We start from the raw sequence: 22,655 nt of genomic DNA, 5'->3' as shown, positions 1-22,655 counted from the left end.
GGTTTTCCTTGTTGATTGATACCACGGAACGCAAGCAATGAAGGCGTCAGAAAAGAAAACGAGATATCCAAGAATCTGCGATAGAGTAGGAGTTGAGGTATCTTATGGACCTCATCCTATCCTCTTTGATGTTTGTATTTTTTGATTTTGCAGTGCGCATCGGAGGACAGGGTCGGATCGGTCTTGAGTTCGTCGATACCAGGGTGATCTGGCGTCGTGGGCTTCAGATTGGGAGATTCCGTCCAGTCGGTTTTTTTATTTTGACATTCTACTCTTCTGATATCCCCAATCCTCAATGAGATTTTGCCATTAGAATCAGACATTCCCAATGTAAGCGTATTGAAGACGCTTAGCTACACAGTGGCTTGTTTTTAGACATGACGGGCTGATGCCCGATAGTGACACCAGACTTGGTCCATAGACAACTGCATAGACAACTGACTACCCTATGTATCATTCGAGTACCTTTAACACCGCCACGGCCCCATTTCGAATGATATAAAAGTCTCGATGTCCCCCGGTTGGAACGTAGCCCACGTGACACCTCCCATGGTCCATGAGAGGTTCATAGTTCCACGAGAGCATAATTTCACTCAGCCTTCCTTATTTCTGGGCATTCATGCAGGTCATGTGCTTCGACACGTTTGCACTGTACTGTGTTTACATCCAGCTGCAGAGGTAGTACTTACCCCTTGAGTCCCACCTACCGCTTGGCACTCCCGTCCATGGGACAGGTACTAGGTGGACAGATGGAAGGTTTTCAGCCCTGAGGAGCTTCCATGGAGATATCTAGCCGGGGTAGACTGTAGAGTGGCGAGTGCTTCTTGGAACCTACTACCTTAGTGGAGGAGGGCAATCCATAGGTTCATCCATACCTACCTGCTCAGTTCCGGGCTGGATCCATGATACCTATATATCTAGGTAGGTAGGTGGAGCTGATGCCCATCTGTATGGATGTAGGTAGGTAGGTACTACGCAGCTAATTTGGAAGCAGTACCACCTAGGTAGACACCTCCCGTCGTTTTTTACTCGGGTTTAGAATGCGTCGCAGCGTCAACATTATGTATGAGATATATTTTGAATATGCGCTAGAATATGATCTCATTAGGACTACAGCGCGAACCTTGCAGCTTGCAAAACAGACACAAGACGCTGAATGCTGTGCTCCAAGAATCCCCAAACCAAAACTCCAGAGATGCCGAAACAATATAGCAAGAAAACAACAAGATGAGAGGCTGAGTGCTATATGGACGCAAGATGTCGAATGCACAATACAGAAACTAAAAATCACATATTCGCCAGTTCCTGGTCAATTTGTCGATCCAGGAAGATTCGCTTATCGCCCGTGAGCGAGGTTTGCAGGCGCTGTTCGACGAGAACGCGGACTATGAAGATGTGTTAGTGGACTATATACCAAGTCTGTAAAAGAAGTTCAGAACTTACCCTGCTTTTTGGTGACAGTATCCAAATCAACCTCCGCCAGACAGCTGCGGATTGCCTCGGTGATGGCTGCCTCGTCCGGCCCACTAGCAGCACGGAAATCAAAGGCAGTACTGGCAGGTCGAGACGGGTACTGGGGCAACGGGCTGCGAGAACCAGGAGTGCCGAGAAGGTTATCACTGCTATGCATCATGCCGATGCTGTGTCTGCTCGAGGCCATGGGGTTATCTTGGTAGGCGCTGAGACCGCCCATAGATAGATGTCGGGAAGGCTGTGCGGAGTGACCCATCGAAGGGCCCATCTGCGGCATATCCGTGTAGCGAGAGAAGCTTGACATGTGCGAGTTGCGGTTGCCCGGGACGTTGCCGCCGACGAAAGGCGCGGGCGACTGTGGGGGCATGTATGGGTGATTGCGTCCCGGGAAGCCTGTGAGGATGGTTGAGGCTGGCTTGACGGATGAGTACTGCGAGTGCATGTCATCCATCTCCATGGTCATGTCATCGTACCGGCCGGTGGCGTAAGGCTTCTCCATGCACGCGCTCAAGTCGCCGCGGCGGCCGGGAAGATTGTTGGCCATGGCGTAGTCGTCCCAGCGCTGGAGTGGGATGCTGCGCGGGTCGAAGGGTTCGTCTTCCACGGCGATGACTCGCTTGTCGCCCTTCTCGCCGATGACGACACGGGTGGTACCCCAGGTGAAATCGTCTTGTTTCCAGAAGGCATATAGCGGCAGAATGAAATTGTAGATCGGATAAGCGATGAGGTAAATGATCATCCATCCGATGTGTTGCCACTGCCGCTTGACGATGAAGATTATTGCCTGCAAACCATATACACCAGCCAGCATGATGATTGAGATCATAGGGAAGGGACCAGTTTTGCTAGCGACTAGGTAGATCAGGTAGGTGAGGTAAACGCAGGTAGCAGGAAGAATGATGGTTCCCAGGAGATCGACGAGAACGACGAATCGCATACTGAAACAGCAGAAACCGCATAGATCTTCCAAAGCTGCCAGCTCCACCAGGTTGTGGATCGTAGAATTGATCCAGCGGCGTCTCTGGGAGAGAAGGACACTCCAGGCCTCGGGTGCGGCTGTACTTGCGTAGGCATCGGGGATGAACTTGTACGACATCGCGGGGAAGTGCTTGGTCATGATGGTTGTCAGATACCGATCCTCACCAAGAGAAAGCAGGTTCTTTTTGTGAAGAGTGTCAATATCATTGTCAGCATAGTCTTGGATGACCTTGTCCGAGATGATGAGAGGACGTCCTTTGTCTGCGGTTCGCAGACGGTACATAGTGAAACTAGGTATTGTTAGTTTATGAGGTTGACCGGCGCAAAAGGATATGACAACTTACCATCCAGGAAGACAGGTGACACTGCCAAAGAGCGACTCAAATGCCTTGGCCAGGTGATGCGAGATGTAGTATTCGTAGACCTGGATCATTGTCCACCAACTGCGTTCCTCATTTTGGAGACTAGTCTCGCCGCAAATGCCGGCAATTTTGGCATCTGCAGCACAAGCAGCCACCAACCGGTTCAGAGAATCTTCCCTTACGGTGGTATCTGCATCGACCATGAGGCAGTACTCATATAGTTCTGGATCCACACCGATGACATTGTTGATTTGATGGAACATTTCCAATTCAAGGGGCGACATAGGCGAGCGGTGGTGAACACGGTTGAGGAATTGCATGAGCAGGACCTGCGTGTCTCGCTTGCCACGGTTGCCAGGCTTGGACTTGCGTTGCTCAGACTCCTTGCCGACCTTGACAACCACAATATAAGGCACGACGTTGCCTTCATACTCGTAAAGACCAGAGTAAACCTTGCCGTAATTCAGTTGCTCGCTGCCCTGACCGAGAGATTTGCATGGTAGTGCGGGTGGGTCAATCTTGGGATCAACTCCAAGAATGTCCAGAACAATCTTTGGCGTGGGGCGGTCGTTACCACCACCGACAATCATACCATCACAGATGACGAAGATCAACTTCCTCTTGTTGTCATACTGCAAGGCAGTCAGCGAATCAAGGCCTTTTCGGAGGTCATTCTCGCCCTCAGTATATGCAGGAACCATGCAAATGACAAACTTGTCCTGGGGTGCAGGGCGGCGTTTGGATCCTAGCTGTAAGGCTGCCAGGAACTTGACCAGAACAACAGCGCAAATGAGAACAGTAAAGGAGAGCAGGATCCAATTGTTCACAGTGCATCGAGCATTATCACGGAAATCAATTTTGCCCACATAGAATACGAAATCGAGACACGTTTGGGCATTTCGGAAATCCGGTGTGTCTTGCCATTTGTCGGTGACATCTTCGCCCATGTTGTCTTTGAAAAGTGTTGTCACAGAGGAAGGCAGCCAATCGTATGTGTCGAGATTATTCATCCTTTTCAGGGTGAAGAAATAGTCCGTCAAGTCATATACCTTTTGATCTTTGATGACCCAGTACCGAGAATCTAAATTTGCCTGATTTTGTACGGTCTTCCTTGTCCAAACCAGGTCACCCTTGTAGTAGGTGCCAATCTTTGGCAAGAAGGTTCGTTCATACCAGTCATCATTGTGGAGCTTGGATTTGATGTATGGAGATTGTGCCCCTGACTTGTGCTCGGCCGTAGACAGAGCGATAGCGTCTGTGTTGTTGTGTGCCAATGCAATGGTATCAGACTTGACAAATGGGGCACAATAGCGGTCGAGAGGAGGAGGGAAGTAGGCATCTAAAATCTGACCTCCAAATTGTTTCATGATGGATGATGTTGTGTCTTGTCCAGTAATGTCACTGTGCTGCGTGCGCCAGAACTTGCTGATGTCGTAGACACGACCGTGAATGCCGACGAAGAAGTTATCGTCATCTGTGTGCCAGCCGACCTCCTTCTGATTCCAGACTTTGTCCTTGTTGGGACAGAGAAGGTCGCCAAAGGCGATAATATAGAAGCAGACAATACCATTGAAGAGTAGGATCAAGAAGACAAGGACGAGTTTCTCACGCCACGCCAGACGTACATCAGGACGTTTCATGCGGCCGACGTATCGAAGCACAAACGAAGGAATCCAGAAGGTCATCGCCCAGACAAAACCAGACCAGGCCCGTCGGCCCATGGTGATGGTTTTTTTCTCGATGTGCTTTGGGTCACCAAACTCGGGGTCGAACTCGCCGATGTATCGGCCATATTCGTCATAGTACGCAATGTCCCCTTTTTTGTCGTCACCCTTGCGGCCCAGCCCATAGTCACCGTTGTTGGCAGCATTGTTGAATGGCGCGCTAGGAGCGATGGACTTAGCACCGCCCATGACGCTTGGGGCCATGCCACCACTCGGTGGCATGCCAAGAAGAGTGGAAGCCTCATGAATGGGAGTGCCATCTGAGTTAAAGCCGGTCTCGTACAGAGCGGGACCGTACATGAAGGGATTCACGTGAGTATCCTCTGGTTTGAGATCCAGCATACTCTCCGCTTCCCACCACGCTCCCTCTCGCATCCACACACGCTGTTCACCAACAAGGGCATCTCCATTGCTCCAGCCTCGTTCGATGATCCAGTTTTCAACACCATCCTGGCCTTCAGCACAGCCAAGACGTGCATAGCGATCAACAAATTCTTCTACGTCGAAATCGGCGGTAAAGTCGAGTTGCTTCAAGCGACGATTGGCCCATTCCGGCAGTCGCCAGTCTCGCAATTGGCGGGAGACTGCACCTGCTGACCACGCAGTGGGGGATGCCGAAGCGAGCTGTTCCGGCATGTCATCGGTCGGATGGAGGGAGAGGTGATACCAGACACGGCTGCTGTTGAGGGTGGTAGGGAGGTCAAATCGACCACGCTTCCCAACCGTGATACCTTCCGTATCAACGGGGAAGAGAATGCTTCGGAGAAAAGCATCGATCTCAAGTTCAACACCCACTTTTTCCAGAACACCCTGCCGCTTGTCAAGCTCGTGTTCGCGCTCTCGGCCGGCAATTCCTGTAGTGATTCCAAGATCTGGTTCAACCTGTGCTACTGCAGAATTCATCTCGCTGATGACAGAGCCTCCGATTGGCGGAAGAGGGATACCATCGTCTTTCATTTCAGCATTGAGTCCGAGGCTGTCGTCGAAAACGCCTCTCATTGCGATTGCTTTTCCAAGTGCTGGCCGTGGAATATCCACTACAGTCAAGTTGACTGTGTCGTCATTCGACCATTGCGCAGCACCACCATCATTGCTGGAATCGCTATCCAATGTATGCTGAATTTCAGCTGCGATAGCCTCGTTCGCTTTGCTGATAACCCAGTCAACAAGAGCTTCGTAGATGCCCGCGATTAGCACTTCTCGCTCGTCGGTGGAACACTTGTGCAAAAGAACTTCCGGATCTATTGCCAGAAGACCACCAGCGTCCTCGCAGACCTCCTCCAGATCTTCCTGATCCACCTCAAAGCCAGCAGCATTGCCCAGCTTCAGGAGACCAGCAAGGACAGACAGCAAGCCTCGCTGAGCAGAACCTTTGATGCCGATGGCTTTCAAGGAAGCACGGAAGTCCTCGGCTGCAGCGGCATCATCGGTAGTGGGTAGATAATGTGGTGGGTCGTACGTGTTTGATCGCTTTAGCAGGGTATACGAGGAGGGTTCTTTCAAGTCCAAGAATTCCCGCTCCGCAGCTGTAGATGCAGAGGTGAGAAGGTAATAGAAGGCATCGAATGCACGGTAGCCAGTCTCGGGTTGGATCTCTAAGAGGCCTTTGCGTACATTAATACCGGATGTTGACAGGGCGAAGGAGAGGCCATGAAGCGAGCCTTGTAGCGACAATACATAAGTGGCGGCTAACGCTGAATGCAAAGAGTATGAGGGATTGAAGGCCGTGACTGCTGTGAGGAAAGGACGTAGAGCGGAAAGTGCGGTGAGAGCTATCTCAGGTGTCTCCACCGGGATCGCCGCGATGAAAGGTTCTAGCAATGAAGGTGTTGACTGATGGAGAGCGCTGAGGAACATTAGCTTTCCCGCCTATCCCGAGTATATGTTTCGTCCAACGTACCCTAGAACAATGCACCCATCCTCGGCCCGCCGTCTGGCATGTTCCCAAGCCCGAATAGCCAGGTCACGATCGACCGTGGCGGCGGTTCGACCATCTGGCAACGTAGTTGCTGCGGTGACCCATGTATTGACGACTAGACTCGTCGCTGAGTCTAGCTGATATGGCTGACCCGCTGTGTAAAATGAATGCAGGGCATTTAATAATGTTGTCGTTGAGACCTGAGTCCCATGTTGTGGTCTGGGGCCGGCTGAGAGCCCAGCGGATTGCGTGGAGAAAACTGAGTAACGGTTCGACATGACGGAAGTCTTGGTCGGAAGCTCAACGAAAGTAAAAGGCGAGATGCGATGTCCGGCCTATTTGTTGTCACCACCACATGAGGGTATTAACTTGTGTCGATCAGCTCGTCTCGTCTGATGTACAATGAGTGTCGGCGCGTGAAGGCCAGAATATGACTTTTCAGGGTTGAACAGGTCAGAGCTGAATGATAAAGAGGCAGGATAACTGAGCGAGCGACTGGGAGAGAGAAACCCTGAATTGCGAGAAAGAAGTTGAAGCAACTTCAAAGGTTTGGAGATGAAGGATGGCGTGGGGAGAAAGAACGCTTAGAATCGATGGGGTTGAAAATTACAGGACTTTGTACAAAAAATACCGTCGATCCTGACGATCGCCTTTAGGCCTCTTACTGTTGGGCATTTAAGCTTCCGGCACTATCTACTCCGGATCGCTAGAGGAGATAATAGAACGAATCTGCTGTATCCAACTGATTGAAGTTACCCTTAAGTCGACTATCCTTGAACTTCGCGTGGTTTATCATTGAAGTATGAAAGCAGACTCTGAATACATTATGTTTTTCCTGTAATTATGAACCAGTGAAAGGCAAGGTGTTTGTTGCTCTTTCACCCGAATAGTTATCCGCTTGACCATTTCCAACCAATGAGAATGCTCTAAATAGCATTTAGAACCCCGGGGCCGAAGCTCGTGGAATCCGAAATCCAGTCCATGGGTCAAGCAGAGGTAAATTGACAGATCTAGTATTGTATTTTATCGTATCGAATGTATTAATAGTACTTTAGTGCACTATAATTGGGATGTCTCACACTTTTTTTCTCTGACAGATGATCAGTTTTGCCACATACAGCACTGTGTAGAAAAGCCTGTGATCGCAAGATCCACTGTGCCACTTGGACTAGCTTATCGACTGGCTTATTCTTGACCGGAAGAATGTCGAGTCACTTTATTAAACGTAGATTCTTGGGCCAACCGAAGACCACGCGCCCCTAGTTTCAGCGCTGGCCCCTTGGTTTAGCGTCTAGTCCTTTTAGGGGAAACTGCGTAGAACTGTCACCTCACATTTGCAGAGTTTTTGATATGCAGGTCCCTCGCAAGGAGGTGAATATCGCTACAGGATATTTATATAGGAGTTGACCTGTACGCATACGAGAGACTGCGGCCCTGCACATCACACTTAGGTACATGTACTGCGTGCTCATGTACTCCGTACGTACCTATAGGTAGTTGATAGCTGAAATCATGGTCTCTCAAACATGTATTCTTTTTGCTTCTTTTTGTGTCCGTCCTCTTCCAGTTCCCCTTTCCCACCCATCATTCTTTAGGTCGAGTGAAAATAGTCCTTCCAATAGCCCTGGAGTAAAACATAGCTTCGGCCTCAGGTGGGAACATTTCTATGCTCTGGTGGATTTTACGCGAGACACGTCCAATCAGCTAGAACAGAATTGAGCTTGAAATAATAAAATAAGTCTCAGGTATGGCCGAGGCTCACCTATTCTTAGCGATTGATCGCGCTAGTAATTTTGTGACTCTGTATCGTACCGTACGCCTCCACCCCCGGCCTCTTATCGATTTGTTGCTTTTTGCTCTTTGTGATCCCCCATTGCATTCTGGCTGGCTTCTTCTGCTTCATTCCAGTCTTTGTCTCTAAGCCACTCGTTCAACTTGGTCATCATTGCACATCTAGGTCACCTACTGTGTACTTGGTCGAATACTGCCCCTATCGACCGCGAATCTGATGCCTACGATCGCAATTTGTTGCCAGGGACCTTCATTCCGTCAAAAAGTCTACAAGACATCCCCCCTCGCTCCACGTTCATTCCAAAACTGGGAGCCTGCTCAGCACACTCGCTCCATCGATATTGAACGTCGAGATTGCCCCCCATACACTCGTTCACCTACTCAGACAGCAACTGAGGGGACCCGACGATGGTCAATTCGTTCGCTGGGACTGGCCCAGCACACGCCCAGTCCTCACTCCCCTCACTGCCCGCCCACTTGCAGTCTGATACACATCTGACGGCTCATCTTGCCAGTCGGTATGATGATCTCGGTTTTCCTCGGTATAACAAGACAAGAAGGCTAATCAGCGCCGTAGGTTTCATGTGGGACTACCAACCGCCCGTCTGTCATCGCAGGCTCTAATTGCGCTGAACACATATTCGTCTGCGACCAAAGGACCGGATGGTGGAAAGGAGGGAAGTGCGGCGGGCGAGGCAGAAGACCTTGCTCGCCGTGCCTTCACCCGCTTGGGCGCCCGCGCTGAAAATCAAGCGGTTGTGTTCCTGTAAGTCAATTCATCTTAGTGTCAAGACCATAACCTGATTATTGTTGGTAGTGGCGAGAGCGGATCTGGGAAAACGACCCTTCGTTCACATTTGCTGTCCTCTTTCTTGTCATTTTCATCCACCCCGCTTTCCTCTAAAATCTCATATGCCGCCTTTATTTTCGACACCCTGACAACGACCAAATCCGTTACCACACCTACCGCCTCGAAGGCCGGCCTCTTCCTTGAGCTCCAGTACGATGGGTCATCTTCCGTCAACCCCACTCTAATCGGCGGCAAGATCATTGACTATCGACTCGAGCGAAGCCGCATCTCTTCCGTGCCCACGGGAGAACGAAGCTTCCATGTGCTATACTATCTACTTGCTGGAACAAGTGCGGCAGAGAAGTCACACCTGGGCTTTGAGAATAGCATCCATGTTCAGACTGGTAGCCGATTTCCCGGCGGGACTGTCAGCCACAAACGCTGGCGCTATCTGGGCCACCCAACGCAGCTCAAGGTTGGAATCAACGATACAGAGGGATTCCAGCATTTCAAAACCGCTCTTCGGAAATTGGAGTTTTCTCGGGGCGAGATTGCCGAGATCTGTCAGATATTGGCCAGTATCCTTCACATCGGACAATTGGAATTCATCACGGGCCAGTCGACCACAACTAGCGCAGAAGAGAGTGGTGGTTATTCACACGAAGGTGGTGAGACTGTCACAGTAGTAAAGAACAAGGAAGTTTTGGACAATGTTGCCGCCTTTTTGGGACTCAGTGTCGAAGCTCTGGAGACTAGCCTGGGTTACCGCACAAAGACCATTCACCGCGAACGTGTCACCGTGATCCTTGATCCGAAAGGAGCGCGAGAGAACGCGGATGCATTCGCACGTACCATATACTCGCTTCTAGTGACATATGTCATCGAGACCGTGAATCAGAGACTATGCGCCGCCGAGGACAGTGTTGCTAACACTATCTCCATTGTTGATTTCCCTGGATTTGCGCAAGCCCCTTCCACGGGGTCTACTCTCGATCAACTTCTCAGCAATGCTGCGACTGAGACGCTCTATCACTACTGCCTTCAGTCATTTTTCGATCACAAAGCAGACCTTCTAGACCGCGAAGAGATCACAGTGGCTGCAACAAGCTATTTCGACAACACTGATACTGTCAGAGGCCTTCTAAAGCATGGCAATGGTTTGTTGAGCATTTTAGATGATCAGACCCGACGTGGGAGGTCTGATGCTCAGTTCCTGGATAGCGTGCGGAAGCGCTTTGAGAACAAGAATCCTGCCATTTCTGTGGGTGGAGCCACTGGATCTGGCTATATGGCTCAACCCCGGAGTGCGTTCACTGTCAAGCACTTCGCCGGCGAAGTGGACTATTCCACCACCGGCCTGCTCGAGGAGAACGGCGAAGTCATCTCGGGTGATTTGATGAACTTGATGCGGTCTACCCGCAGTGAGTTTGTGCGTGAATTGTTTAACCAAGAAGCTCTGAACACCATCTCCCACCCTCAAGAAAAGACTGCCATTATGCAGGCTCAGGTTAGCTCAAAGCCACTGCGGATGCCCAGCATGGCCAGACGCAAGACTGGACCTCCATCTCGTGTCGCTGCTCCAAGCACGTACGTTGAAAGCGAGGACGGGGATGACCATGAAACCCAAACCGTTGGATCGAAGCGAGTCAGCGGCCGTAAAAGTGGAATACCTTCTGGACCAGCCCAGGGAGCCGCCGGTCAGTTCCTTTCCGGCTTGACGATAATCAACAAATCCCTCAGCTCCTCAAATCTCAACCCCTACTTCGTCATCTGTCTCAAACCCAACGACCGTCGCATTGCCAACCAGTTCGACAGCAAGTGCGTGCGGATGCAGGTGCAAACATTCGGTATCGCCGAGATCAGCTCGCGTCTGCGGAACGCGGATTACAGTGTTTTCCTTCCATTCGGAGAGTTCCTTGGCCTGGCTGACATCGGCAATGTCGTGGTGGGCAGCGACCGCGAAAAGTCAGAAGTTGTTCTCGACGAAAAGCGCTGGCCTGGCAACGAAGCCCGTGTGGGCAGCACAGGTGTTTTCTTGAGCGAACGCTGCTGGGCAGATATGGCCAAAGTAGGGGAGCGTGTTGTCCCTTCATACGGAAGCCCTGACGAGACCGATGGATTCCAAACCGCGGGTGTAACCCCAGACTCAAAACTTCGACTTCTCAGTCCCGCTGACCAGTCGCCGGGCGCTTTTATTTACGGAGATGACTCAAAACAAGGATACTTCGGAAGCCGTGAACTTGATGGACGCTCTGATGCGGGTGGTTCGGCCTTCAACTCTGGTGATTTGTTCAAGAATCTCGACACGAAAGAGCAAATGCTTGAGAAGAACAATGAGAAGAAGATGGAGGAAGTTGACGAAGCTCCAACTTCTGGCAGTCGTCGCCGCTGGATGTTCTTGGTCTACCTCCTGACCTTCTTTATTCCCGATTTTGTCATCCGATTTGTTGGTCGAATGAAGCGCAAGGATGTGCGGACTGCCTGGCGCGAGAAGCTCGCGATCAACATGATCATTTGGTTTGCCTGTGGTGTAGCCGTTTTTATGATCGTCGGATTTCCTGGAGTGGTTTGTCCCACTCAGGCCGTCTACAACACAGCAGAGCTCAGTGGCAAGAATGGCAACGGTAAAGCTGAATCTTACGTTGCTATTCGAGGTGTGGTTTTCAATCTTGGATCCTTCATCCCGTATCACTACCCTGACGTTGTTCCCGATAAATCACTCAAGGCCTATGCAGGCACCGATGCCACCAATCTGTTCCCTGTCCAAGTCTCAGCTTTATGCCAAGGAAGGACGGGGAAAGTTGATCCCAGCGTGCCATTAGATTATCGATCGAACTTGAACGATTCTGCAGCTACAACCTCGAGTTCCACCTTCGATATCAACGCCAAGTACCACGACTTCCGGTCTTGGACCAACGATTCTCGAGCTGATTGGTTCTACGAGCAAATGGTCCCGATGCGCGCGAATTACAAGAAAGGCTATATGGGTTATACGGCCAAGGCAATCAAAAAGCTAGCAACTGATGATTCCCGAAAAGTTGCAAGTATCAATGGCAAAGTGTATGATATGACCTATTACCTTGCCGGACCCCGAATCCCTCGCTGGCCAGCAGGGAAAAATGGCACCAGCGACGTTGATACTGATTATATGGAACCCTTGCTTGTCGACATCTTCGAGAGAAAGGCCGGAAGCGATGTGACCAAGTATTGGGAGGATTTGAACTTCGACGCCCAACTCAGATCGCGAATGCAGCTTTGCTTGGACAACCTGTTCTTCATTGGCAAGGTTGACACTCGTGACTCGGTTCGCTGTCAGTTTGCACGATACTTCATTCTCGCTATTTCCATCATGTTGTGTTCTATCATCACCTTCAAGTTTTTGGCCGCGTTGCAGTTCGGAAAGAAGAACCTGCCAGAGAATTTGGACAAGTTTATCATTTGCCAAGTACCGGTGTATACAGAAGACGAAGAGTCATTGCGTCGTGCAATGGACTCTATGGCTCGCATGCGCTATGATGACAAGCGCAAACTCCTCCTTGTGATCTGTGACGGTATGATTATCGGTCAGGGTAATGATCGTCCAACTCCGCGCATCGTCCTTGACATCTTGGGTGTTCCCGAGTCTGTGGATCCTGAACCGCTCAGCTTCGAGAGTCTTGGTGAGGGTATGAAGCAGCACAACATGGCTAAGCTCTATTCCGGTCTCTACGAAGTCCAGGGCCACATTGTTCCTTTCCTGGTCGTCGTTAAGGTTGGAAAGCCTTCTGAAGTCTCTCGTCCCGGTAACCGCGGAAAGCGTGATTCCCAGCTGGTTCTCATGCGTTTCCTCAACCGCGTCCACTACAATCTCCCCATGAGTCCCATGGAGCTCGAGATGCATCACCACATCCGCAATATCATTGGCGTCAATCCTCAGTTCTACGAGTATATCTTACAGGTCGACGCCGATACGATGGTCGCTCCAGATGCTGCTACTCGTTTTGTATCGTCATTCCTCTCCGATACACGTCTCATCGGCTGCTGTGGAGAGACGTCTTTGTCGAACGCCAAGACCTCCATCATCACCATGATTCAAGTTTACGAATACTACATTTCTCATAACCTCACCAAGGCATTTGAGAGTTTGTTTGGATCTGTCACTTGTTTGCCCGGCTGTTTCAGTATGTACCGCATTCGTACAGCGGAGAACGGAACGCCTCTATTCGTTAGCAAGGCTGTGGTCGACTCCTATGCGGAGATTCGCGTCGATACCCTTCACATGAAGAACTTGCTGCACCTTGGTGAAGATCGGTACTTGACGACTTTGCTTCTCAAGCATCACCCGAAGTTCAAGACAAAGTACATTTTCCGGTGCCATGCTTGGACAGTTGCACCGGAAAGCTTTGCAGTCTTCCTTTCGCAACGTCGCCGATGGATCAATTCCACTGTTCACAACCTCATGGAGTTGATTCCGTTACAACAGCTGTGTGGTTTCTGTTGTTTCAGTATGCGGTTCATCGTGCTCATCGATCTGCTCATGACCGTAATCCAACCAGTCACCGTTGCCTATATCGCATACCTGATATATTGGTGTGTTAGCGAGCCGGACGTCCTTCCTATCACCTCTTTCATCCTTCTCGGTGTCATCTACGGTCTACAGGCATTTATCTTCATCGTCCGACGCAAGTGGGAAATGATTGGTTGGATGTTGATTTACCTCCTTTCCATTCCCATCTTCTCTCTTGCCCTGCCGCTGTACTCTTTCTGGCACATGGACGACTTCTCCTGGGGTAACACACGTGTGATCACCGGTGAAAAGGGCCGCAAGGTTGTCATCTCTGATGAAGGCAAATTCGATCCCGACTCAATCCCCAAGAAGATTTGGGAAGACTATCAAGCGGAGCTGTGGGAGTCTCAGACTTCGCGCGACGACCGGTCCGAGTTCTCTGCCCACTCTTACGGCACCCGGATACCTCCCTTCCCGCAATCTGAGTATGGCTATCAGAGTGCTTCGCGCCCGGTATCTCAACTTGACTTGCCTCTTGGAGGCGGTGGCACTCGTTATTCAGTCGCCCCATCCGAAATGATGAGCAACTTTGGTATGGAAGATCTCAGCCATCTGCCTCCAGACGACGAGATTCTCGAAGAAATCCGCAAGATTTTGGCGACTGCAGACTTGATGAAGGTCTCGAAGAAGACCGTCAAGCAGGAGCTTGAAAGGCATTTCGAGGTCAACTTGGATGCCAAGCGGCCCTATATTAATTCTGGTAAGTCATTGCTCAAACACTCGATGCTCACGTGGACAACGCTAACAGGTATACAGCTACCGAAGCCATTCTCTCGGGTGTTCTCTGATGGATCTTTCTATCATTACCTCACCGCATCACTATGTCTGCTTCTATGATTCGGACATGTAGTCTATCCAATCATATGTGTTACTACTCTTGTTCTTACCTGGTTTCTATTTCCCTTTCTTCTTACGAGCGAATTTATGCATGGATGAGAGCTTTGCACAGCGATTTTGTTTCGGCATTTGAATTCCTTGAGCATCTCCCGTTTGTTCCACAAAATCATGTCTATAAAATCATGGTCTACATCATTGAAATTGAATAATCGCCCAGAGAATGTCTGGTGCTTGGCTCAGAACCCGCGTGACTGTATCTTCCAGTTGACGACCTTTTGTGGGTCGATGGTCTGTCTTGTTTATCTTAACCCGGTTTGGCTGAGCGACAATCGCCTCAGTTTCCAGACAGAAACAGCCGACTTACATAGCTTCCGATTTGATTGAGTAGGCAATCAACCTTTCCTCTCTCCTCGTTGCTGCCTGTAGCCACAGCAGCGATGGTCTCTCTTCTCGGAAAAGTCTGGACGCCTATAAACATAACACTTGCATCTGCATCTGCGTAAGAAAGCATAACCTACAGTAGCACAGTCGGGCCGACCCGGACTGGTCCGTGCTCTATCCATAAATCTGAAAGTTCCAATCTTACCTACGGTAACCTTGCAGGGCACCTGCGAAACCTCCAAAAGATTGAGGATTGTGGTTAACCACTATATCAGGGGGGTCGATGCGTTTCTTGGGTGAAGCCTGGCAGGCAGTAGGTTGATTCTGGATCTTCCATAAAGCACGATACCGATATACCGAAGTTCCGAACAACATGCATCGTACAGGAAGACCAAAACCATAACGCTCACCTTCCCAGTCGATTTGATCATGCTGTAGGAGCGTCTCTACAACGTCAACGTGCAATTCTGCACACCCCACAGAACGGGACAATTTTCATCCCAGCCGAGGCCCCGGCATCGGCTAATCGCCCGTTGCGTGCATGATCTGCAAAGCACATCCCATGTGAAAAGGTGGGTCTCCAGTATGATCGACATGGGGTAACTTGGAAAATTAGAACGTCCCAAGCGACAATGGACCTGTTAAAATGGCTGGACCCAGACTCCTTTTCGACTTCGGCTTCCTCAAATTTACGCGACAGTATGCCTGTCATCCTATGCACTATATCTCGATTACTCATGCTCTAGGGTCAGAGCGCGTCTATTGACATACACCGACCCATTGCGCCCATCATGTCAAAATCTGATATCTCCGGTAGCTCGGAAGCCGATGAGGCGCTGCCAGGTCCAGCTAAGCCAACATTTTGGAACCGATTCAAGGCACACATGAAGCGGTTCTGGTGGGCTTACTTGATCGCATTCTGCATCGCAGTTCTTGTCATTATCCTTCCTCTGTGAGCTTCTCTGCGGAACATTGTGTGTTTGTGCTAATCTTTTAGTTTATATGTCGGAATTCCCAATTTCGCAAACGACTATATCAACAAGTACGAGTACGACTACAATGGTCTCGAAATCACCAACCCCCGACCTACTGCCTTCCATATTAAACAAACACAAACTCTTGAAATAGGGGGTGGCTTTAGTGGCAGTGGTCATTTGGATGCCTTCGATGCCGAATGCCGCCTCAAAGACACCGGCGAGCTATTCGCGGTCTTTCCTGTCCCTAAAATCGCATTTGGCAACGGGGCCAGTCTCGAGATAAACCAAGATATGGATATATCTTGTGTCGACTGTCTGTCGCGTTTGGCCACCGCGGCTGCATCTAACAAGAGCTCTTCTATTCTGGTTAAGGGTTCACCGGATCTTAAATTCGGAGGATTACCAACTGCTCATTTGAATATTCATAAGACCATGAATGTGGGAGGTGAGTAGATGTTCTCATTCAGGATGCAGATGAGTAAAGCTAACAACTCTCCTGTAGGCTATAATGTTACAGGTGAGACATGGAGCTGCGAGTGAATTGTCGAGGATGGATTTTTCTAACATTCACAGACTTTATCAACTCGGAAGGCGCCTTTAACGTCACCAAGGTAGATCTGCTGGATCCCCCAGTTGACGGATATAACTTCAATGCCACAATCTCCGTGCGCAATCCGACACCCTTCATTGTTGAGATGGTAAGCTGCATCATCATACAACCTTACGTACAAAGTCAAGCTGACTCTGTTTAGGGACATGTGTCATTCAATCTCAGCATGGGTGGAGAAGATTTGGGTTGGGTTGAACTACCATACCTGAAGCTAGAGAAGACTATCAGCAGCGCCGTGGTGCTCGGCTCGATTGACAAAAAGATGTTGATCCACGGAGCAGTCCAGAGTGACGATTTCGGCGTTGTGACGATCGACGTTAAGGGTAACAGCTGTTCCTTCAAGGGCGTTGACATCCCTTACTTCTCAGCCGCCATCAAAGCTGTCTCTGCGTCTGCAACACTCGATCTACTGAAATATGCATCAAGCTTATTTTGAGGGTACGTGATCTGATTGCGGTAAATCTGTTCCAGCGCCTCGTTATGGTGGGTTGGGGCTTTTGCGAGCCATCGCCATAGAAACCATAGAACACATTTATAAAGACAAATCAAAGACACATGACATGACGCAAGCGATGCAAATATTGGATAGGATTTAAGCGTTGACCGGAGGTAAATAGGTAATGGTTGGAACAGAAATTATAACTATGCGATATGCGATTATCTGCTTACATCAAATCACTTCCGACGAATATCCCCACAGAGCCGCGACTACCATTACGATAACAGCCACAAAGAGAAGCATATTCCTCACCGCACGCTTGTGGTGGGCCTCCATTGTCTTGGCGATCCGATCTGCCCAAGCCTTGGGGGTATTGCCATCAGGGAACGGAATATCAGGCACTGGCTTATTCAAAAACCGACAAAGGGGTTCCCACCCATCTTCAACTGACCACTCGAGAAGCCGATCCTCAGACAGACCCAGACTCTTTATCATGGCGGTATGCCGCCGATATACCCATCTGCCGTTGGAAGCGAAGCTCCCCTTGAAGAATCGCGGCATCATGGTTCTGGACATGGTTTGGCGAATCCAGAAAAGCTCGGCACTAAACCAAGACTTACACCAGTCCCAATCAATAGTATTTTTGTCATAATACCCCATTGTGTTGTGCATACTTCGGTACCAGCTGTCGATATCCCGGCGGACATTGAGGATGACTTTCGCGTCGGGGTAGGCCGCGATGAGTTCGGGGCCAAATTCTGCAGCGAACAAATCGGTGACACCGACGCTATCCGAAAGAATTGTGTCGAAGTCCTTCGCGGTCAGGGCTTCGCGTCTGTCAGCTTCTGAGGTTGCCGTGTACTTCTTTTGCAAAAGCCGATACATTGCTTCGAGAGATGAAGGCGGAAGGATTGTATCGAATCCATGGTGAGTGTGATTGAATCCTAGAATATGCAAAGCCTCACGAAGGCTTTCTGTCCCGCTTCTTGAGATACCGACGGCCAATACTTGCATTGGCTCCTTGCGGATACCGCTAGTCGGAGGCGGAAGACCATAGATGGTATGCAGGATTCGGTCGGTAAAAGTCATCATGAGATGGTTTGCAACGCCAGCGGCCTAGCCTCCAGGTAGTAGTATATAACTTGACAACAGAGGAACGGGTGTGTCTCGTGCTTTATATCGAGGTTGCTGATGTGAGACGTGCCACCGTCCACGAAGCCTAATCGGGCTTGGCATGTTCAGGCGCCCATCGTCTGCACTCCGCGAAGTATTCTGCTGTCCAGCAAGGAGTCTTGGCATCCTTCAAAGCGCACTCCATGGGACGGTTTAGTGTCTCCGAAACACCTGGCCCCGGCTAGGCACAGGGCAAATGTTCGTGGCGTTATTAACTTATTCAGACTAGCCTTCTTCTACCTGGGCCAAAGCTTGGCTTCAGCCCCCACGGCCACGGTCAGCCATTGTGGGATTGTTGGCTATGCGGGGAACAATTTGACTTTACGCTAGTCTTGCTCCGTGCCGTGGGTCTTCACTTACTGCGCATGTACTGGCTACCCCGGGTTACTTTAAACCGAACAGCCGAGTATTCTCGGTCAAGATTAGAGCGAGATGGCATAGTTGAATGGTAGAAACATGGGGTAAAAGACCTGGGGCCCCGGATCACATCGTCTTCCCAGACTTTCCATTGATTGAAGCACATCATGGGTCTGCAGGGAAAATACCTTCACTGGGCTATAACAGCTGCAAGCTGTCAAGCCTTTCTTTTGTTGGGATATGACCAGGGGGTCATGAGCGGCCTCGTCGGCGCGAACAATCAATTCGGACGGACCTTTAACAACCCCGATAGCACCATGCAAGGTCTCCTTACATCAATCTACGATATCGGCTGTGCAGTCGGCTGTCTTCTCAGTCTCGTCATCGGCCACAAATATGGTCGTCGCAAAATGATTATCGCGGGTGGCTCAATCATGATCATCGGAACCGTCATCCTCGGCAGCTCATATAGCGTACCCCAATTCCTCGTCGGACGCATCGTCACCGGTCTAGGTAATGGCATCAACAGCAGCACCGTTCCTGCCTACCAATCCGAGCTAGCGCGCCCGGCGCAGCGTGGCATGTTGCTCTCCGCTCAAGGAACGGTTACGATCTTGGGTCTCTGTATCGCATACTGGTTGGACTATGGGTTGAGCTTTTCGGATACGCCTGCTCAGTGGCGGTTCCCGATTAGCTTCCAGGCCTTCTTTGCCATATGTTTGGTTTTACAGATACTTCCATTGCCCGATTCACCGCGCTGGCTCTGTGAGCAAGACCGCGGTGACGAGGCAGCTTCAGTTCTTGCACGCCTTCAAATGGATCAGCCGGCCGATGTGACGACTCCTGAGGTTGTTCATCTACGTCGACAGATTGAATCATCCATTGAGATTGAGTCTGCTGGCGGACCATTCAAATACAGGGAGCTCTGGTCGCGTGGTCAGATGGGCAATCTTCGTCGCATGATCTTGGCTGCCGTCGTCAATATTCAGCAGCAGTTCACGGGTAGGCATCGTCCATCCCGATACTCTAATAAGGGTGACATATTGACAATCCCTAGGCTCAAACATGATCAACTACTATGCCCCCATTGTCTACCAGGTATACCCGTCTCCCTATCTCGTGTTTGTGAATAAATGACCTGACAACGACTTCAAAACAGAACGCAATGAACTTATCCCGCAATCTATCCCTGATTCTTGGCGGTTGCACCTCACTTGCCTATCTCGTTGGATCAATCATCCCACTATGGAGTATGGATAGGTTCGGTCGACGAGCATCACTAATGACCTCGGCTGCTGGTCTCTGCTTCTGTTTCGTCATGACTGCGATCCTTCTATCAATTGGCACTACGCCATGTGCCTATGCGGCCACAGTGTTCGTATTCATCTTCCAGCTGTTTCTTGGCATCGGCTATCTGCCAGTTCCTTGGTATGTCTTTCCCCCCTGGACTAGTCATGTCAGCGTGGATGCTTACAAGGACACAGGTTCTATCCCTCCGAGATTTCAACGACTCGTATCCGAGCAAGAGCTCAGGCTTTTGGTGGTTTCGTAAATTGGATCTGTGTTTGTCAGTCGGATGATCACCCGTTGTAGATGTTGCCCCTGCTAACCGCCACAGTCATTGTCGTCCAAATCACACCGACGGCAATTGATAACATTGGTTGGAGAACGTTCATCATCTTTGCCTGCTTCTGCTTTGCTTGGGTAAGATTCACTTCCCAGATTGCCTTTGAATGTATGAGACTAACTTGACCAAAGATTCCCATGGTTTTCTTCTTCTTCCCCGAGACCAAAGGATTGGAGCTGGAGGATGTAGACCACCTATTTGAGAGAGGCGGAATTACTGGAGGCGTGTGGGAAACTAGAGGATTCCCTGTCCGTCCTGGACATCACCGGACTATGAATACGGAGAGGATCGAAAAGCCAGTCCCTGAGACTGCACACTTTGAGGTATAGAGGTGAAGTTGTACTTTTATTTCAACTTTTGTAGCGTCCTATGTATTACTACAAGAACTAAGAAGCAATCGAGATGCTCGCCTTGTAAACAATCATAACCGGGATGGCCCATTTTATTGATGATCCAATATCCTTAACTAGATACGCCACGATATTGTAAAGATCGTGAAATCACCATTGAAACAAATTTGATGTCCATGGCATAGACAGAGGTATCTGTGAAACATTGGGCATCGTCCAGCCACGCACCATGGAAGCAAAACACAGTCCACCCACTCGCACCTAACATAATACGACGACAAGCTTGAGCGTGGGTCCCAATTTCTCGCCAACTGGCCAATAACTCCATGATAGAGCTTTAACAAGGGTGCCAGGTGATGGTCTTAGCAAGAAGGCCCCCTCGCTCATAAGCGACTAGTACCGTGTGGTGATCCAACGCCATGATTCCAGGCCAGAAACTGGAGGCCGGGGAGACAAGCGTTGGCGGACACCATTGGATACGTCCTTCAACTGGCGGGCCAGCAAACACAACCTTGATAGACGCATTCTTCACCCAACTCACGTGCTCAGAGTCGTCGTCTGTCATGAAAGCCACAGCCAATGATCCATCCGCAAATGAGGCAACCTGAGGAGATCCCGCGTTGTGACCTCGTCGAGGGCAGAAGACTTCGTGGCGCCAGCCCCAGGTCGCACCGTCGTCATAGGATAAAAGGGCCTCAATGCTGAACGATCCATGGCGAGTGGTCTCAAATACCATAACAAGAGCCTCGCGACCGTTATCAAATGTTCGAGCAATACCGCTCATTCCATCCCGAAGCAGGTCCTTGTCGCCATGCAGACAAGTCGGTTTAGTCCAGGAACTTCCCTGATCCCGCGACACAACCTGCATGGTACATTGGTTGTTGTGTGCAAACTCTTGTGAGTAGTACAGCTGTACCTCGCCCTGGCGCCCGATGCGCATGAATGGTTCCCAAATCCCCAGAGGGGGACGCTTCTCTGCAGCCTGCGAAGCAAAGCGCCAACTCCGACCTCCGTCCGTCGAGCGACACACGGTGATACGGTAGTGCGTGGGGCCATGTGGACCCTTGTCATGGTTGCGGAATGCTGCCAGTACGACACCTGGGGCCACCTCGCACAAGAACATGTTGTCCACATCTCCAGAAGCACGGGTTACCTCGGACAGATCCTCGAATGTACGGCCATTGTCGGTACTTCTCGCAACGCGAAGTGATCGCTGTCCACCTGGGAATCGCGTAAAAGACGAGAGGATGGAGCCGTCGGAGAGTCTGCAGAGACGGGGATATGTGCCTTTGTTGGGAGGTGAAGATAATCCGCGTTCATCGTCGTTCACGGCTGGTCTGCCTGGAAGCCGTACGCTCGAGGGATTCTGCTGGTGGCTGTTGTGGCCATGCAGACCCAGGGTGTTGAGTACCTTCTGACCAAAATGTCCAGGCATATTTGAAATCTTGAAATTTAGAAGAACAGGTTAAGGTACACAGTAAAAGTGCAAGGATGTCCCCGTAGCGTGGGGACCTCGACCTTCAATGACGTCACACGTGGTGTTATTTTAGGAGCAGCCTGCAGGTAGTACAGTAGTACGTACCACCTCTACGCACGTGACACCCTTTTAACAGTTGCCCCGAAAGCTGATAAGTGACAAAGAAGATACTACAAGTAGTAAGTACATCGCGGGTGAGTTGATCCAAGGCATTTAGGGATGTTCCTCACTCCTCAGTCAATCAAATTGATTGAATCAATTTGAATTGAACTGCATGCTCCTAAGGACCCTTGCCTACCGTCTACCTATGTCCCGACATATTGTTGCAGAGCGCAACGCAGGTGGATACTATCATACCTACTACACCAAGTATTCGGGGTTGATCTGATAGTTAGACCATGAATTACCTACATGTAGATATTATTTGCTTGAATCAATGTCAAGAATTCGACTTCTCATGATTTCTTAAAAATCATGTTCTTACATATGGGGTAGGGCCAGACTTTTGGCCTTCTAGTGTACTCCGTCGCTCTTTCTCTGCGGGAAGGAGCAACACAGCCGGTGCGTAAACATTCAATCTCCCTAGTTTCGCGGCAAGATATTTGGGGTTTCTTGGGTATTATAATCTTGGTGTGGTTCCGTAATTATTCAGGCATTCATTATTTGAGAAATTTAACAAACAACAATAGCGATCGTCAACAAGAATGTCGTCGATCGACAAATCGCCGTAACTTCTCCGTAGAGCGGGGAAGACGACCAACGCAGACCACATGTGCCACCAGCCTCAAGGTGGGGTCGTCGATCGTTTGTTTACATTTGGTCTTCAATATCAACCATCAAAGCTA

At 50.1% G+C, this 22,655-nt stretch overlaps 6 protein-coding genes across 6 annotated transcripts; 3 read left to right on the top strand and 3 right to left on the bottom strand.

The window, feature by feature from the left end:
- Positions 1–1,287: 1,287 nt before the first annotated feature.
- On the bottom strand, positions 1,288–6,733 carry csmB (putative chitin synthase; the record flags this gene model as incomplete). Its single annotated transcript, XM_056666556.1, has 4 exons — positions 1,288–1,385; positions 1,444–2,741; positions 2,796–6,383; positions 6,438–6,733. The coding sequence occupies 4 exons, from the start codon at positions 6,731–6,733 to the stop codon at positions 1,288–1,290; spliced, it is 5,280 nt and encodes a 1,759-aa protein (XP_056520152.1).
- A 1,921-nt stretch (positions 6,734–8,654) lies between these two features.
- Positions 8,655–14,370, top strand: chsE (chitin synthase class Va; the record flags this gene model as incomplete). The annotated part of the gene is made up of 4 exons (XM_056666555.1): positions 8,655–8,764; positions 8,824–9,012; positions 9,064–14,282; positions 14,339–14,370. 4 exons carry the CDS (start codon positions 8,655–8,657, stop codon positions 14,368–14,370), a joined length of 5,550 nt encoding a protein of 1,849 aa, XP_056520151.1.
- A 1,221-nt stretch (positions 14,371–15,591) lies between these two features.
- N7515_005810 (DUF3712 domain-containing protein) lies at positions 15,592–16,823 on the top strand (the record flags this gene model as incomplete). The annotated part of the gene is made up of 5 exons (XM_056666554.1): positions 15,592–15,752; positions 15,798–16,222; positions 16,280–16,294; positions 16,351–16,475; positions 16,530–16,823. The coding sequence occupies 5 exons, from the start codon at positions 15,592–15,594 to the stop codon at positions 16,821–16,823; spliced, it is 1,020 nt and encodes a 339-aa protein (XP_056520150.1).
- A 234-nt stretch (positions 16,824–17,057) lies between these two features.
- N7515_005809 (sulfotransferase family protein) lies at positions 17,058–17,915 on the bottom strand (the record flags this gene model as incomplete). Its single annotated transcript, XM_056666553.1, has 1 exon — positions 17,058–17,915. The coding sequence occupies one exon, from the start codon at positions 17,913–17,915 to the stop codon at positions 17,058–17,060; it is 858 nt and encodes a 285-aa protein (XP_056520149.1).
- Positions 17,916–18,523: 608 nt separating this feature from the next.
- On the top strand, positions 18,524–20,312 carry N7515_005808 (sugar porter family MFS transporter; the record flags this gene model as incomplete). Its single annotated transcript, XM_056666552.1, has 6 exons — positions 18,524–19,358; positions 19,414–19,454; positions 19,516–19,784; positions 19,841–19,923; positions 19,975–20,060; positions 20,115–20,312. The coding sequence occupies 6 exons, from the start codon at positions 18,524–18,526 to the stop codon at positions 20,310–20,312; spliced, it is 1,512 nt and encodes a 503-aa protein (XP_056520148.1).
- Positions 20,313–20,670: 358 nt separating this feature from the next.
- N7515_005807 (sialidase family protein) lies at positions 20,671–21,768 on the bottom strand (the record flags this gene model as incomplete). Its single annotated transcript, XM_056666551.1, has 1 exon — positions 20,671–21,768. The coding sequence occupies one exon, from the start codon at positions 21,766–21,768 to the stop codon at positions 20,671–20,673; it is 1,098 nt and encodes a 365-aa protein (XP_056520147.1).
- Positions 21,769–22,655: the final 887 nt, after the last annotated feature.

This window comes from Penicillium bovifimosum (genome assembly GCF_028826915.1).
Source record: "Penicillium bovifimosum strain IBT 22155 chromosome Unknown utg000005l_segment0_segment0, whole genome shotgun sequence".
NCBI classification, from domain to species: Eukaryota; Fungi; Ascomycota; class Eurotiomycetes; order Eurotiales; family Aspergillaceae; genus Penicillium; species Penicillium bovifimosum.
The sequence above is the reverse complement of the archived record's forward strand: the minus strand, read 5'-3'. Positions and strand labels throughout refer to the sequence as shown.